This window comes from Lotus japonicus, chromosome 1, assembly GCF_012489685.1.
Source record: "Lotus japonicus ecotype B-129 chromosome 1, LjGifu_v1.2".
Classification (NCBI taxonomy): Eukaryota; Viridiplantae; Streptophyta; class Magnoliopsida; order Fabales; family Fabaceae; genus Lotus; species Lotus japonicus.
Window position 1 is genome coordinate 106388575 of NC_080041.1, and position 18251 is coordinate 106406825.

General features: G+C 34.6%; 2 protein-coding genes across 10 annotated transcripts; both read right to left on the reverse strand.

Annotated features, from left to right (window-relative positions):
- Positions 1–4652: 4652 nt before the first annotated feature.
- On the reverse strand, positions 4653–11112 carry LOC130728822 (uncharacterized). The gene is made up of 9 exons (XM_057580395.1): positions 10991–11112; positions 9137–10820; positions 8815–9041; positions 8396–8728; positions 7384–7630; positions 6482–6610; positions 6180–6395; positions 5579–5702; positions 4653–5278 (listed from the first exon to the last, which is right to left on the reverse strand). Exons 2-9 carry the CDS (start codon positions 10712–10714, stop codon positions 5040–5042), a joined length of 3093 nt encoding a protein of 1030 aa, XP_057436378.1. The 5' UTR covers positions 10715–10820; positions 10991–11112; the 3' UTR covers positions 4653–5039.
- Positions 11113–12782: 1670 nt separating this feature from the next.
- On the reverse strand, positions 12783–18080 carry LOC130728823 (uncharacterized). Of its 9 annotated transcripts, none has more exons than XM_057580404.1 (7): positions 17876–18080; positions 16633–16714; positions 16157–16279; positions 15941–16013; positions 15693–15742; positions 14055–15462; positions 12783–13378 (listed from the first exon to the last, which is right to left on the reverse strand). In XM_057580404.1, the coding sequence occupies exons 6-7, from the start codon at positions 14337–14339 to the stop codon at positions 12833–12835; spliced, it is 831 nt and encodes a 276-aa protein (XP_057436387.1). In that variant the 5' UTR covers positions 14340–15462; positions 15693–15742; positions 15941–16013; positions 16157–16279; positions 16633–16714; positions 17876–18080; the 3' UTR covers positions 12783–12832. The 9 variants fall into 9 exon arrangements, with proteins under 9 accessions (XP_057436387.1, XP_057436383.1, XP_057436379.1 ...); XM_057580400.1 differs by having other exon boundaries at positions 16193–16270; positions 17876–18079; XM_057580396.1 differs by having other exon boundaries at positions 16193–16279; positions 17876–18079.
- Positions 18081–18251: the final 171 nt, after the last annotated feature.

An 18251-nucleotide genomic window follows, 5' to 3' on the forward strand; every position in this document is an offset into this window, starting at 1 on the left:
ATTTCCATTGATATGAAAAGTTCGATTGAAAAAATACCTTTTGTTGTGAATTCATCAACTGCAATTGAAAAAGCCAAAAATTCAGTATTAGTTAACGGAAAAAATTCAGATCTAACAGGTCAATTGAATAGAAAGGGGGAAAAATGATTAAATTCAGATCTAACAGGTCAACTGAATAGAAAGTGGGAAAAAATACTTTTTGATATGAGAAGGTTGAAACTTAAAACTTGCAGAATAAGGATGGTAAAAGATCGATTGATATGAAAAGATCGATGGAAAAAATACATTTTGTTGGTAATCATCAACTGCAATTGAAAAAAGCCAAGAACCTTAGAATTAATTAACAATAATGTTACTTACACACCTCTCATTTGAGGTGGAAGAGGTGGAATGAAGAGAGAGATAGGAAGAAAAGAAAAAGTAAGAGAGAGAAAGTATGAGATGTGATAGATGATAAGATGAGAGAGATAGAAACAAAAAGAGGTGGAAATAAAGTGTTTAAAAAATGAGGTGTGTATATATCATTACTCATTAATTAACGCAAAAAATTCAGATCTAACAGATCAATTGAATAGAAAATCGGAAAAACTACCTTTTGATATGAGGAGGTTGATTGATATAAGAAGGTTGATTCAAATGGTTGGAATTCTTTGTTAGAATTAAAATGGGAAAAATCACCTTTTGAATATGAGAAGGTTGAATGATATATGAAGGTTGATTCAAAAGAACATAATCATTTATAGTAAATGATTTTGTAAATTATAATTAATGGGGGGCAACAAAACCAAATTATAGGAGAAATCATAGCAATTAATAAATTTCTCTGAATTGTTGTGGGTGTGACACTTGTCAGCTAGTGAGGGTGGTGGGAGGAGAGTGAACCTAAAAATGTCATGTGTCTAATGCTTTCTGATAAGCAGTGTTATTAAACTCGGCTCGAACCGGCCGGTTCGACCGGTTGGACCGGGAACCGAACCCTAGGCCGGTTCGAGCCGAGCATCGGATCGGCCATGCAATCCACTCGGTCTGAATCGGATAGACTCGGCCGGTTCGGTCAAAAACCCGGTGACTCGGCCTTGTACCGGTTGGACCAGTGAGTTTGTAAAAAAAAAAAATAGTGCTCAAAAGTCAAAACAACGTGGTGATGCAGAAAAGGGAGAAAAAGCTGCAGTAGGGTTCTAATTTTGCTCCATCAATTAGCTGCAGCAGTCCCTTCAAAGTTCAAAACGAAGAAGAATAAGAAAGATAAGAGGATGGAGGAAAAATAAATCTTGCATGGAAGATTCATGGTTTGTGAATTCAAAATGATGCAGCTTTGATCACTTCATATCTGATGCAGAAAAAAATGAGGCAACAGGAAGAAGAAAGAGGCACAGCCGCACAAGTGTTTTTTGGTTATACACAGCAGCACAAGTTAAATGTGTGGGTTAATGTGTAAGCTTTTTAGGGTTTTCAATTTTGTGGGCTTGTCTGTTTGGGCCCAATCTTATTTTTTAATATAAACCTTTTAAATATCAAGTTTCCTCTGGTTGTGTGGCAGAACTAAAGCATTTTTTTGAAAAGTAACGTTCAAACATAACAAATATATTATACATATATTTTTCCAAGTAATATAGTAGAAATTTTTTTTGTTAACAAAGATACTATATATCTTATTTATAGTTTAATATATGTGTACATATATAACATTTAAAAAATGAAATTTAGCATATACCGAGTCAAACGGTTCAATTAATGACTCAGTGGTTCGACCATTAACCCATCAACCCGGTACCCCGACCGAGTCGATCACCGGTCCGAGTTTAATAACACTGCTGATAAGGTTGTTCTTTTATAAAGTATATAATATATAAAATGGCTAACCTTTAAAATGAAGGTCTTCTTCTAGAAAGCACTCCCACAGCTATTCAATTTCTCTCCAAAATGAATCTATTATCTATTATAATCTATTATTTATTTTCAACTGTATTATCAATTACAAATTAGATATATTCTAATTTTTCACCATTTTCTGCCCAATTTTTAGACGTGCGTCATTAACAAGATTATTAGATTGGAACGTTTTGAAAAATGGATTTTTAAATAAGAAAGAATCAAATTTAGTTTAATTTTAAATTTCAATCATTACTAATTGATGATAATTTATTTTGGCCTTAAAAGGTTGGTTATGACTAATAACGAAAGTACAGTGATTGCGTAGAAATAAGTTTTTCCCTAATGAATTTAGTATAATTTTAAAAATAAGATAGGGTATAAATGCATAAATGGATTATAATTATTTTGGTTTGACTATTTTATGAATTAAATGGCAGCGGTAATTTGAATTGGTTTTAAAATTTGTATCGACGAAGTAAATAAACATAAAATTTTGTTTGTTTTTGTTCTGATTATGTGACTTTATAAAAATGGAAAAGATATAAGGAACTAAATGAGAATTCAAATTTTGAATCATTTTAAAAATAAATCAAGTATCAAATATTTAAAAAATATTAAATTCAAAAATATGATATAAAATTAGTTTATGACCAAAATTTTGTTCCTATTTAATGCAATACTAGTCAACACATTAAGTAAACTATTAATAAAAAAATCAACCTTTAGAAGATTCAGAAATATTTTAAAATCAACCAATATAGAAACTCTAAAAGAAAGTATATTAAATTCAATTATAAGAAATTTATTATACATTAATATCCAGCCAAATTGTTAATTAACTCTTCCATTAACTGTTCTATTCTTTAAGTAGTTTTATTAATTTTAATGAATATTCTAATTCTTAAATAAGCATTATGATTATCAAATTAGAATTTCAAATTAAGATAATTTAATATTTTTTACCATATTTATTCATAATTTTCTTTTTTAGTTATACATCATATTTCTAAAATATTTGATATATTTAAAAAGGAATTCCAAATAAAATAATTATCAAATCTTTAAATTTATTTCATAACTTCAAATTAATTAAAAGTTATCGTGAAATTAATAAGAAAGAAGGTGATGCATAAAAAACAAATAAATTTATGCTTAATACATCAGAATGCCCCGGAAATTATAAAGGGAATCAGTTTCAGGGCCTGTAAAATTTTCGCATCAAATTGGGTCTCTAGGAAAATTTTTTTTTAATTCAATTAAGGTCAAATGCTGCCAGACCTCAATTTTGTCCTAGTCATCAATTACACATGACTTTTAAATTTAAAAAAATAAATTTTAATTCCAACTCAATTATTTAATCAAAAAAAAATTTAAAACTTAATAAAAACCTAATCTAATAATCCCTTAACTAAACAATCTAATAATCTAAATAATAACTAATCTAATAATCTAACCTAATCTAATTATAACCAATCCCTAATTAAACCCTTTCATCCCCAAATTGAACCCAAACCCAAACGGCGAGCAGATCTGATTTGAAAATATCTCGTTTTCATTCCCCATATTTTGTCTGTGTGGTTCGTTTCCCTGCGTTGCGGCTACAACGACGGTCATGTGGAAGTGTGGGTAGTCGGTGGTTTTTATGGGCGCGGGATCTCCTCCATGCCCAGAAGTTGTTGCATCTCTGATCTCCTCCATCTCCCATTTTCCTTTCTTTCTGTTTCCCCTTTGTTTCATTTTCAAGCTAGCTGTGAAAAAGGTTTATGGGTTTGAATGGTGGAAGGGTCTTTTGGGTTCTGTTCTCAGTGAGTGGTTTGAAGGGTTTTTGGTTGAAAGGGTTTCTGGGGGTTTGAAAGGTTTCTAGGTGCAGTTTTGGGTGAGATAGAGAAAGAAAAAGATGACTAAGAAAGTGAAGTGAGATTGAGTGTGTTCAGGTAAATGGTCATGAGTATTTGAAGAAGTTGAAAAACATAAAGATGAAGAACATTCAGGGGGGTCATTAAGCATATATTGAATGAATAAGTGTAAAATATAAAATGGGTGATTGCAAATACAAAACCATCTCACCTCCCCAAGCAATCACCTCTGCATCTTTGGAATGTATGGGTTAGGGTGGGGGTTTGCTCAGTTGCTGTTGTGGGATGGGGTTTGCTGTGTGTTGCAGATGATGAGATGGTGCGATGGAGGTGTCAGGAGAGTATGGGTTACAAGGTTAGATTCAAGTTTACAGTAAATTGGGGTTTGAAGATAATGATGAATAAAATATTTTCAGAAACATTATAAAAAATAGATTAGATCAGATTTTTATTAAGATTAGGAAGTATTAGTGATTAGTTTAGGTTTTGTATTAAGATTATATTAAGTTTTTATTTTTAATTTACGATTTGGAAATAAAAAATGAAGTTTTGAAATTTTTCAATTAAAAAAAAAATTAAAATGTCACGTGGAAAAGGTGAGTAGGCTAAAATTGAAGCTACATCACTGTCTGACACCCTTTGTCCTTTATTGGATTAAAAAAAAATTTACAGGGACCCAATTTGGTTTTACAGGTACTGTAACTGATTCCCTTTACAATTTCATGGACCTTATGATATATTAAGCCTAATATTTATGGATGTCCATCAAGTTCAAATCCAATGCCATCCCTATCTTTGATTAAATTGGAAACCATGTTCTCTAATTTTCTAGCAAAATACAATAAACATGATACATTGATCAAGGCCACATTATCAAAGATAAACAAGCACATTTGACTCAAGGATTACAATTAATCACACTTCAACAAATGAATTGATTTATTCAATTAAAAGTAGGCCATGTTCCACATGCCATAATGCCAAGCAATGCCTTTGGAAACTGGAATTACATATTACTTAGATTATTGAAGATGTGTTTCAAAATTACATAGTATAAGGTTTATAAAAAAGAAAGCAAAAACCGAAGTATCAAAAGTATCAACTCAACTTGTAAGGCAACCTTTCAGTGTCGCATGGTAATCACCTCTTTGCAACAAAACAAAAATCTCAGCACAAAGTATACACCATGAAATTCAGCTTACTCAAAAGTCAAAAGCAAATATATCAAGCCACCTTCCGGCTCTAAGCGAAAAAAAAAAAAAACTAAATGCAATATCATTGGAAAAAAGGGTGTATTTGCAAAGCCTTTCAGAATGGGAAGTTGAGTGGTTCGCGTTGAAGGGCTTTCTCAGCAATCTCAGCCTGCTCCTTCTGGTGAACCTTTAGGAATCCAGTGGCAGTGGCGGCAGATGGAGCACGACCAACATATTTGACATCCTCATAGCCTCCCCTGCCTACAGCTTTCATGGAGGATATAAGCCGGGGTAAGATGTAAGTGTATCCACCCATGTTCATTGGCTCTTCTTGACACCAAACAACCTCAGCATCTAGATGAAACAAAACAAGATAAAATGTAAGACAAAATATCCCAAACTAATTGCTAATAGTGTGTTTGGTTCTCTGGTTGGGAGTTCCATAATCAATTATGAGCATAAGCTACAAGGTGTAGCTTCTGGGGTTTTCATGCTTTAGATTTTGTTTTCACAAAGTAAAAAATGCAAATAGTTTGGCCAAAGAAAAAGACAAGCAAGAAATTAGACCCCAGATAACAACACAACTTCAGCAAGAAAAATAAAGAATTGAGAACCCATTTCCAAAGAACAACTGCTTCAACTAAAAATACATACTTGGATATCGTTTAAGCTCTCGTTGGACAAGGTCATATGGGAATGGACAAAGCTGTTCCACCCTACATATTGCAACGTCTTTTCCATCAACCTTAGTTCGGTGATCATCAAGCTCATAGTAAACCTGCAAGGGATCGTTGACATTTCATTATAAAGAACATGTTTAGAACACAATGGATACTCTCCCTAGACATCAAACATATATGAAAGTACCAGCTAACATTTATAAACATGGTTGTTATAAAATCCACCAGATGAAAGAGAATTAAGGCCCCGTTTGAAAGAGCTTATTTGAGTTTATCTTATAGCATAAGCACTTATGCAAATGTTTGGGAGACCTTATGTAAATAATTATGACCTACCCATAAGATATTTTGGGTTTATTTTCATAAGCTGCTCCTATTAGCTTATGACTACGTGCTTATACAGTTACACCTACTCATAAATATAACCTGTTGAGTTTATTTCAATAAACTTCAAAGCGTTGGTGTGAAAGGGCTTATGCACTTGCTGCCATAAGCGTGTAATTAAACTGTTTACCAAACGTACCCTAAAACAAGTTAATATGAAGACAGATGGCTGTAATATGAGTATCACATACCTTTCCAGAGCAGAGTACTAAACGTCTAATACCCTCCTCAACATCTGAGTGGGCATTTTGGTCTTTTATGAGGCGCTTAAATCTTGTTCCCTGTTTGTCAAAGCCTGGGTGGCCTTGGACATCATCAAATTCAGATAGATTTGATCTGCAAGCCTTACTACGAAGCAGGTTCTTAGGGGACATTACAAAGAGAGGCTTACGGAATTCTCTATGCAACTGCAAGAATGAAAGCAGGCAGGATATGAGAAAATAAGGAACATTAAGCAAAAAAAACCAACGTTAAATCCATTAATTTTACCAACCTGCCTCCTTAAAACATGGAAAAAATTGGCAGGAGTTGTGACATTCACAATCTGCAAATTACACTCCTGAATTTGTTTCCGAAGTGTTGGATCCATCTCAGGGATAATATAAGGATTGTCATCGGCCATCTGCCATGAAATTAAAGAGCATATGTTACTTAAATATTCAATACATATAAAATGTAGTTTAACATTTGTCATTTAATATTTTACAAATAAAATTGAAAGATGCACAGAGCACATGCCACAAGACAAAAAGCAGCTCCAAAGTAGCAAGCAAGATAAGTATTGCATGTTTGCACCAGTAACAAAATCCATATCACCAATCTAAATTTCATAAAAGTTGTTTTTACTCCTTTCCCCCGATTCCCACATTCAGAGGTGGCAGACTCTAACGAGTCCGGTTTCAGTTTCAGTGTTCTTCTGTTGAAATTATAATAAGAGCCTTGAGAGAACCGTAAAAAAAAAAGCTAGCCATGAAAGTTGGAGAGCCAAAGGCCTTATAAAAGCCACACTAGAATCCCATACTTCCAAGGTGGGGACTTAAGTCTCAGACATTGCAATTGGACCCATCAAATTATTATCCTTAGTATCCCCAAATTATTGCTGCTAAGCATAATCAGTATTCAATAGTGTCAGCTTGTAATAGAAGGAAACACAAACATACAACACAGAATCAACAAAGTCCATTATTCAAGAGTGCCAAGTAGTTCAAGTTGATAACTCAATCTCAAAGTAGTACCATATACACAGAATTCACTAGAACCACCATGTTTGTCATCAGTCAACAAATCTAACATAGATAAACATGAGGCAGACAAACAAAAGCAGAAGTTGCAAGCAGAAGGAACAAAAGCGCAAAAAAAATTCAAGAATACTAGAACATAGATTCACAAGAGAACCTGAAGAAAGCGTTCCAATCTTGCACTTGAATGCTCAGGGCCCTGGCCATCATAACCATGAGGAAGTAACATAACAAGTCCAGTCTGACGGAGCCACTTAGACTCACCAGAAGCCAAGAAATTGTCAAATATCACATGAGCCCCATTAGCAAAATCACCAAATTGAGCCTCCCAAATTACCAGTGAGTTGGGATTTTCCATTGAGTAACCCACTTCAAATCCAAGAACACCAAACTCGGAAAGTGAGCTGCAGAGTGTTTCAAAAACATCTTAGATAACAGAATAGAATTTAAAAATAAGAATTAATCCATAATCAGTTAAATATAAGTACCAAGAGTTTTTTTTCCTTAATATAAGTTTTTGAAGTATCAAGTGGATTACAATACCATTTTTATAATATATATGCACAAGAAGGCACATAACATCACAAGATCAAGCAACATTTTGAACAAAAGCCATGAATATGTAAGATATTAGATGCGGGAACAGTAATTATGTTAACAAAAAGACAAAAATCCGATAAAACTTTCTGGAGGTACGAATAAAGGTCAAACAAGACTAGAGAAAGAAAAATGCCAAAACAAAGTTGTTTCGAAGTATAAACAATTATAACCCAAAATCCATGATCAATTGACCAGCAAGATAATTAGTCCAAAATTCAGAAGCTTAAACTTCATGACTGATGTAGAAATTAACAAAAAAAAAAAGAAATAGTTTGTCCCTCAAATTATGGATATAAAGGAGTCTTTATCTATATATTGTAGAGCAGTCTATTTAAAATTTAGTTATAACAAATAAGGGAATGCAGAATCACTTTTTCGAGAAACGGCATAGTTGCAAAATTTCATACATCTTTTAAATTTAAATTGTAACAAGAAGTCGGAGCTAAAAGCAAACAAAGAAAGGGAGGCAAAGTCAGATTTTATATCAATGAAAACTAGGATACCAATGATATAATAGTAACAAAGTATTAAAAGGCAAGATCATTATGTAAATATAGAAGAAAGATTACCTATTGCTAACAGTAAACATCTCTTCATTTTGGTTCATTATCACATGGTCAAGGGGGCAATATTTGTCCCCCGTTGTTTGATCATGAACTACAGCATGCCGGTGGCTAAATGTTCCTCTTTCGACATCCTGACCACTTAATCGAACATGGTTACCTTCAACAAGCAAGGTTGCAAAAGCAAGTGCCTCTGCAAATCCCCAATCAATATCTTCGCCAGTTTCAATCATTTGGGCGCGTTGATCATAAATCCTCTTCACAGCTTTATGAGGTGTGAAATTGTCAGGGATGGTTGTGATTGCTTTCCCAACATTTTTCAAGATCTCTGGTTTCACACTGATCAAGAGAGATCACATGTTTCAGCAGTGTAGTACAGATAATAGAAAAGACTCAAGCAAAAGAGAACATTAAATTTACCATACCCAGTGTTTCGGATACGTGAAAGCTGTTCAGGTGACTTGAACCCGGTCCAATATGCTGAAAGCCAATCTCTTCTTTTGGGAATGTATTCTTTGCTAGCCAAAAATTCTTCATTTAGAATTGATGTGACCTTGTTGTGTATCTTATCAATGTCTTCTTTTGCCAGCTCCCCTGATTCCAAAAGCTTCTTCTGATAGATCTCAAGAGCTGATGGATGGCTTCGGATGACCTATATTAAGCCCACAAAGTTGCAAATTTAATTAAATTGTCCAGAGGCAATGTGCATACAAAAAAAAGGAAACATAATAAACAAAAGGGGCTCACCTTGTACATTTTAGGCTGAGTGAAAGATGGTTCATCAATCTCATTATGGCCAAATCGACGATAACACACTAAGTCCACAACCACATCTGAATGGAAAGTCTGGCGCCACTCAGCAGCAAGTTCACAGGCATGAACAACTGCTTCCACGTCATCACCGTTCACATGAAAGATAGGACATTCCAAAGCTTTGGCAACATCAGTGCAATACTGTGAAGACCTGCCAGATTCCGGATCAGTTGTAAATGCAACTTGGTTGTTCAACACAATATGAATAGTCCCGCCCGTAGTGTAATTTGGAAGAGCACTTAGATGGAGGGTTTCATAGACCACGCCCTGTCCAGCAAAACTACCATCTCCATGAAGCAAAACACCCATGTTCTTGGTTCTGTCCACATCATTTGAGTAATACTGCTTAGCTCGAGTTTTGCCAACAACAACCGGGTCGACAGCTTCCAAGTGACTAGGATTTGCCACCAAAGACAAATGTAACTTCTTGCCACCCCTAGTAGGACGATCATAAGATGTCCCCAAGTGATACTTAACATCACCAGTTCCCGTGTAGAGCCCGAATTCATCCTCAGGCTGACCACCACTGAACTCACAAAAGATCTGGCGCAGCGGCTTCCTGACCACATTCCCCAAAACATTCAATCTCCCCCTATGCGCCATTCCTATGACTATGCTCTCAACTCCGAGATCAGATGCACGATCAAACATTTCCTTCATGCCGGGAATAAGAGTCTCACCCCCTTCAAGCCCGAACCTCTTAGCTGAAGTCCACTTGGTGGCCAAGAAGTTCTCAAACAGTGAACTCCAGGCAAGCCGATCGAAAATCGCCTCCCTACGCTCCCTGTTATAGTGTGTAGATGTAGGGGTTTCAATCCTGTCCCTAAGCCAATTACACTTCTCCCTATCAGCAATGTGCATATACTCATACCCAATGCTTCCACAATAAGCCTGCTCAAGCCTTGTCAATATGGACCTAAGGGTCTGCACGGGTCGATTCTCGGACAAGAAACCAGCCATCCTCCAGACCCCTAAGAAGAACTCCCGATCGAGATCAGCCTCAGAGAATCCATAAAGGGCAGGGTCCAAATCCTCAGGGACTTGCCTCTCTTCCAGGTTCAGCGGATCCAACTTGGCCTTCATGTGACCATTTACCTGGTACGCCCTCACCAACAACAACAACCTCATACTCTCCTGAATCGTCTGACCCGAAAGCCCAGGGGAGGTAGAAGCCTGGCCCACAAAGTTCCTAAAGAAATTATCCCAAGACTCATCAACACTGTTGGGATCAGCCTCCCAAGCCCTCTGAAGCTCCTCCAAGTACACACTACTAGTCCCATCCAAGAAACTATCAGTCAACCTCGAAAGCGGAACCGCACGCGGCACCGGTGCAGCTTGCTCTCTAGATTTGAAAACAGTAGTTTGAAACCCTCTACTACCACTACCACCCCCTGATAATGGTGATGATGGAAACACCCTAGCCCTTGACACATGATATGAAGATCCACCCTTAGAAAGGGTTTTCCTAATAGCATGTTTAGCTAAGTTTGTTCCAGCTCTAAACCAAGCCATGGATGATGATGATAATGATTGAAACCTTTAACCCTAAAAAAAACACCCCTTTTTTTCCAAACGATCCTAATTCCTCAAAGTCGCAAACTTGATGATTTCAACACATCTAAAACAACCAAATACACAAACCCAGAAATTATTATCAGCGAAATTTCATGTAAATCACAATCAACAGGAAAAATAATAAAAATAAAGAAATTGAAGTTTGAAATCAAAATTAAATGAAAATCGAAGGTTGATTTGAAGGATTCGATTAGGACAAGGAGAGAATTGAACCTGAGTGAAGAAGAGAAGGGCGAACCCTATTGGAGTGCGTGGAAGCGAAGCGAGTATGTAAGAGAGAGAGAGAGAAGAGAGAGAGGGTTTTTATTTATTTTTTAATTTTTATTTAAAAATGGAAAATTCAACGCTGGGATTTGGAAATCGCGTTTCTCGCAATTTTCTGTCCTAATTCTTGATAATTTCCTCCAAAAATAAAATGAAATTTGACCAATTTTTTTTAGCAGCCAATAAATTTCTGTCTAAATTAAATTAAAATCTGAATAGATGTGATTCAATTTAATTTATAGTGATTTGATTGAATTGAATTTTTCGGTTTAACTTTTTTTACCTGTTGAGATTATAGTATATAAATCTTCAAAATATATAACGTATAATAAATACAATGACAATTAATTTATAGCATAAAATTTATAAATTATTAAATATTCAATTTTTTAAAAATTATAATTGTATTTTTAATTTAATGCGCATTTATTGAAATAATTATTTAAATAAAATTCTATATATTCAAATATATTTTCATATATGAGTATGTGTCATATAGTAAATATAAACATGTAAAAATGATAATTTTTTACATAAAAAATGATATTAAAATTAAATCAATATTAATTACGTTTATAAATAATTATTAGATTTTAAAGAATGATTCAATCCAAGTATATCATTGATTTCCTACCTTTCCTCGTGTAAAAAAAAAACATCACTAATTTCCTTAATTTCTTTTCAATGAGTTAATAATAATAATATTATTACCATGAAAATTTTCCTTTTAAAATAGTCAGCTAGTTAATCAATATATCAATAAATTTATTACATTTTCCACAACTTTTAATCAATACTTAAAATCTTCAATCACTCAAAAAAATCCACCCTGTTATTTAATAAATGAGAGACCTTAAAAAAGAGAGTGAGACACACTAATTGCACACTCTCTTTCATATGTTGCCACGTCATCTTTTTATTAACAATTCTTATTGTCTCTCTCTAATTCTCTCATGCCGTGTACATCACTCGCTCACTCGTGTCGTGGTTTATGTTTTCATTTTGTTACTATTCTGATTCATCCTCTCCGTTTTCATTGCTTTTTCAAAAATCAAAATCATTCTAATTTCTAATTGGCCTCCTTAATCACTCCGTTTCAGCAATTGGGTTAAACTTAAGGGGTATAAACTGCTTTTAAGCCTAAATATGAAATACAATTGAATTTCATTAATTCACTAACCAACCATCATGAGACTTTTCTTTCCACTGACTAACAATATATTTCGTGCAATTACTGTGCTAGATGCAACTTGGATCTAATGAGGGAGAGAGGAGAAGAAAAAGAAAGACAAGGAGTCAAGGAGGAGGGGGGGAGAATGTTTTTAAAATAAAATTTGTAAAAAATTACCTAGATATTATTTAAAACCCTTATTACCTCTTTTATTTATTAAATCCTTTTTATGTTACACAATCTAATAAAGTCAAAAAATTATGGATGAATCATTATCCATCCAATAAATTAAGTGGATGAGTCATATTTTTCCATTTAATTTTCATTATAGATGAATGGAATTCATAGTGAATGGATTGGATGAATGATGAGTTAGTGGATCCATTTGACATCCTATTTATAATGTATCTAACACTAGTCTTATAATTTTTATTTACATCTTACACTTCTAATTGTTCGCTTCAAAAACGAATTCACATTCCTATATTCTTGGAATGAGCTAAACTAATGTATAAAGTGAACAAAACAGTGTAATATTATTTGCTAGTAAATTAGAACATGCAAGTAAAAATGTATTATTAGATGGTGAAGTTCACTCAGCCTGAAGATCCAAACACTACTCACTCAACACTGATTTTACTCAACATATGTCTTTTCCTCAATTGTCTGGGCCTAAACCACGGTGCAGAGGTGCACACTTGACAATCACATTCAAACGAGAACCTGGGCATCATCCAAATTGGAGATGGAGAGTGCATCTGAGGGTTGGGGAGAGGAATCTTATGTATAGTTCTATCTGAAATAGAGAACACTCCCACTTCAGTAATGAAGGAGTTTTCTGAGAAGCCAGTGAAATACACGTTGCCACGCTGAAACTTTGGACAATACTTTGCATCAAGACATTCAATGTTGATGTTAGATACAAACAAAACATGATCATCCAAATTCTCCACCTTCACTAATTGAGGCGTGGTGCAGTTTTCTTCCACCGCAAAAATAACAAATTCTATAGTAGGTGTGTGAAATTTGGTGTCATCAGAGAATCTCTTCACAACCAAAACATTCCCTCCACATTCCACCAAGTAAATGGTCATGCAATAGGACCTAATGGTTCCTGATAGATTAGGAGCATGTTCAATAGGGTCAATGGATTCCACACTACCAACCTGCAAAGAGGGAACCAACAAAACTTGTAAAGGGAGTGAAAATTTCACATGTATTACAAAAATCTTGAAAAGTAACTGGAGGATGTAATCAAAAAGTACAAGAGGGTGAATACAACACTTGATTGTGTACCTTTGATATAGTTGTAAAATATCAAACCATATAAAATGGTTATTTATATAAATTTTAGAAAAAATATTTTTTCTATAAAGATGTTTTTAAATGAATTATTAATTTATTGTTATAGTTAATTTGAATTCTAAGATTTTTTTTAAAGATCATACATTTTCTTAAAATTTGAAATAAATCGCTATAAAGTGTAATAGTTAAAATAATTATATCATAATAAAATATACTATATTCAGGTTAGTGGTTGAGCGACAAAATCATAAGAAAAAAAAACAGTAACAAATATTTTTATTAAATTATTTAATTTTAAAAGAAATAAAATATGGTAAACTGTAAGTATCCACTGTAAGTAAGTATCCACTGTAAGCTTATTATCAAAAACGTAAATTATAATCAAATAAATTTATTGCTAAATAAATAAATTGAAATAAATTTCTAAAGATATGATTCTTAAATACAATAATCTTAATCTCATATACTTGTTTTCAACATAAATATGTTATTACTTAATACTATATTTAAATGAAATAGAAAAAATTATCCACCAACCTGAACAAGCACTCCCTCATCATACTTGAACATGTTCACTTTCAAACCACCTCGTTCCACGGCATAAAGCTTGTTATCATGAAAAGCCACATTGGAGTATACTTTATCACTTGTGTGGTAACCTTTCCATGTAGTGTCTCCCACCTTGCACCACCCAAGGTCACCCTTGTAAGTGACTATTGCGACCAGGGTGGGGTTCATGTTGGGACACATTGAAATTGTGAAAGCTACGGGTCTGTGCATGCCAAAGCAATCATCACCCTTGGAACAAAGCAAACATGGCATCGTTCTAATAGGAGGGAGGTTAAGGCGAAGCTTCGAAAAGAGGTTGAGGATAAAGAGACTTTGATCAGATATGAGAATCAACCATCCTTTTGAGGACCCTACAATTATGGTGTTCTGCAAAGGGTTGAAGGGTTTGCAAATATTGTAGGCTTGCTTGTCTGTGGTGCTTATGACCTAAATGAAAACATTTAGTATACACTCACACTACAACATTTTTGGCCTTCTGCCGCGGACAGAAAACCGCGGCAACATGTTAAAAAACCGTGGCTGAAAGCTTACGCCGCGGTTTGGCAACGGTTTTCGTGTCGCAGTGTATGCGGCCGTGGCTAAGCCCAAGTGTCACGGTTTTATCAAGTTAAAGCCACGGTTCTCACAAAATCCTAACGCCACGGTTTATATAATACCGCGTTTGAGAAACCGTGGCTCTAGAAATTTCAACCATGGTTTATTTAAAACATTTGCCACGGTTTCTCTGTGCCATTAATGCCACGGTTTACTAATGTCTTTTCTGCCACAGTTTTTTAACCGTGGCCATCAAAGTGTTTTTTTTTTTACCTTTTCAGCTACTTTTTTTTCACCTGAGCTTGCAATCTAACATTTAAATTTTAAGCCTAATATAATGATAGATAGGTGTGCTAACATGATAAGAAATTTCTAACAATTTACTTAACAACATATTACCTAACCATCTAGATCCAATCGTCCTCTAAAAGTATTATTGGCGACCCAAAATTGAATGAAAAGGAAACTGAAACAAAGGTATCAAACAACAATCAAAAGAAATCTATTAACTCAAATAAATGATGTTCTGAAGAACTTTAAATGTTCAGGAAGAAGTTAAAGTGAAGAAGGCCTAATTCTTATTTGGCCTACTTAAATCACATCTCAGCCTATGACAAGCCATAACAGCAAGCATCTGGGGTTACTCTATAAAATAGCATAGAATAGAGGATAAAATTCTGACCATGGGTTAAATTTGCAAAAACAAATGGATAAGTATGTGCCATTTCTTTATGTCCAAATCCTAAGCCAGGACAAGTGGATATGCGGAGGCTTCAAAATCTTGAGACAATAGAAAACATTTGGAGCCATTCCAACTTCAATTGCAACAAATCAGTATAGTCTGCCATGTAAAAAATGGACAAAATAAAAATTTCAACGTGATATGAAGTTATCTAGAGAATATTAATAATTAGTGCTAAAAGTTCGAAATAGAGTACTTGTCTGCACAAGTTATCCACTGACATAGTTAAACTACATACATGTCAAGCTCATATTCAATTATCAGGCTATACCTTCAATCGGGAGATAAAAAAGTTGTGACAAAACGAGTTTGGCTTAGTTGAGAATTACCTAAATCATAACAGATTCATTTGGATTCCTTCGTCACATTTGATGACAACCTGAAAACAAAAAATAGGAGGACTTGATGAACTTCTAGTAAAGAAAAAAATCTTTGGACTAGAGAAGACTATAGATGGTGAAGTTGGTAACACATTTTATGCCACAAATGAAAATTCACAAGAAAATGTCCATTGTTCTGAATTGCTATCTAGATTTTAACAAGAAAATATTCACAAGCAACTTTCTACAATCTTTACCTCTTGTTCCCTTAAGTCCTTTAGCCACTCTGGATCTTTCTTAGTTGAGAACCTTAGGTTTAGTAATGAGCACCTGTTCATAAAACACAGAAATAAGGAAAGAAGAAGAGGATAAAATAAATTAATAATATTAGTTTGGACCAAACTACATATTTCATCACCAAACTACATGCTACATTTAGTAAAAGAACAAGCACCAGTTTATGAACATCTCACACACAAAATTCTTCAGTTCCAAGATGAATCACTTACACCATCATCAAAGAGTTTGCATGTCCCACAAAAGTACTTGCCCATGCAAACATCACAGATGATACAGCCCTACTTAATCTGTAAGCACTAGAAATAAGTGCAAGAGAAGAGTTAGTTCAAGGCAGATTCTAATTGATGCAAATGTAATAGATAACTTGACACATAATGCAAACAATATAAATATCTATGAAAAATTCAGCATTCTCCAGTAGCATTTAATTCTACATTCTATGTCAATTCCAAATCCCAAACAACACCAACTTTAAATCGCAAAAGATACATTACATTTACATGGATACTAAAAATCGAGAAATAAAAGCTTATAAAAACTTTGGAACCAGCTTGGAACAGCTCCAAGCATAGATTAGACCTCGCCAGTTAACACCCAACATAAGGATCACGAACCAGAATCATCAACTCAGTCATAAAAACCAAATCACCTAGTAAAAGTACACCATGACCCCCTTGCTGCCTTAATGGCTTAACACAACCTCTAACCAATATTAACATGTCCTCATCAACCTGTAACAGCCAAGGAAAGCATAGAAAAGCATAGGGTAAAACGTTAGGAATCTTGCAGCTACTAAAGATCCAAGGAAACAAACCGCTCCAAGCCTATAGCCCACCCCAACATGAAAACTAGAGCATAAAAGTATGATTCAAAGGACAACAAGCAACTATTCAATTTTAATGACCTACAAGAGAAGTGATTAAGCTAGAGCAGAATTGCATTTCAAGATATCAATTGTGCAGTAAAACCAAAACTATAAGCAAGATATCAAGGAATTAATGAAAGGCACGATAATTTCCCCAACAATTTCCACTCCAGCCAGCCGAAGCATCCCTTAGAGAGACACACCCAACCTGTACTCATTTTAATTATATTTTCTGCATCTTTTTACTCTGCCTATATATACCAATTGAGTCTCAACTAGTAACCAAAAAAATTTGAGTCTCTACTAAATTTTCTATTGTGAAGGGCCATGATACAGATAGATACGAGAGGGAAAAAAATTCAAGTATAGTGGATTAAGATGCGATATATGTTTTGCAACATTGATTTGGGTTGTGTTCCACTTGAGAAACTGAGGTAGTTAGACCCTGCCTTTGACCAATTCCAAATTAAAATAAAAACAGAATGCTCCTTTAAGTTGTTGAGTATGCATGTGAGGTGTCATAGGTCACATTGTGACAAGATTTTCTTATGTTGATGCACTGACCTACAAGAACGAGCAGGATTTATGTTATGATGGTCCTATCAAGATTTTAATTGCATCAAGTTTGTTGCTTTATGAAAAACTAAGTTAAGAAGGATCTACTCCCCGCTTGAGAAATTGTCATAATAAAATGCCTTCAGTTTGACACCTTTCAATAATTTGGTTGATATTTATATGTTGTAGTAATGCTTATAGAATAGTTTTTCTCAAAGATAACAAACATCAATAGAACCATTTTCCACGGACAGATAACTCCCCACCAAAATCCCTCCAACATGCAACGATTTTAGCATGATAGATGGGAACCAAAATCAGAAAAAAGAACCCCACCATGAATTACAACCCAAATCATCAGGCAAGGATCCAAACGCACCAGAGGACAGTAGAATATGCTACTAATTGAGGCAAGGAAAGCATCAAAACACCCAGAAAAGAAAAACCCACCCCAACAGACATAAATACATACCTCAACAGCGGAGAGGGGAGGGTCACGCAAGATGCGTCGTGCCGGTGGAGAGAAGGGTCGCGCGAGATGAGATGATGAGCGGTGCCGGCGGAGGGAGGAGGGTCGATCACGATCAATTGAGATGGAGAAAGCTAGGGTTTATAAACTTTCTCTTATCATCGTGAAGTTCTGAGAAGAGAGTGTTTTAGGGGTTTAATTTTTAAGGGTTTTTTCTTCTTTTATTACTTTTAAATTTTTTCTAATAAAAAACTAATCCTAGTTGTGCCAGATACAAAAACACGCGCGGGAATCACAAAATTTTAGAGGAAGAAAATTAATCTGTCCAAAAAAAAAATATAGATTTTTATGCCACAGTTATATTAGTGGGATAAGGTTT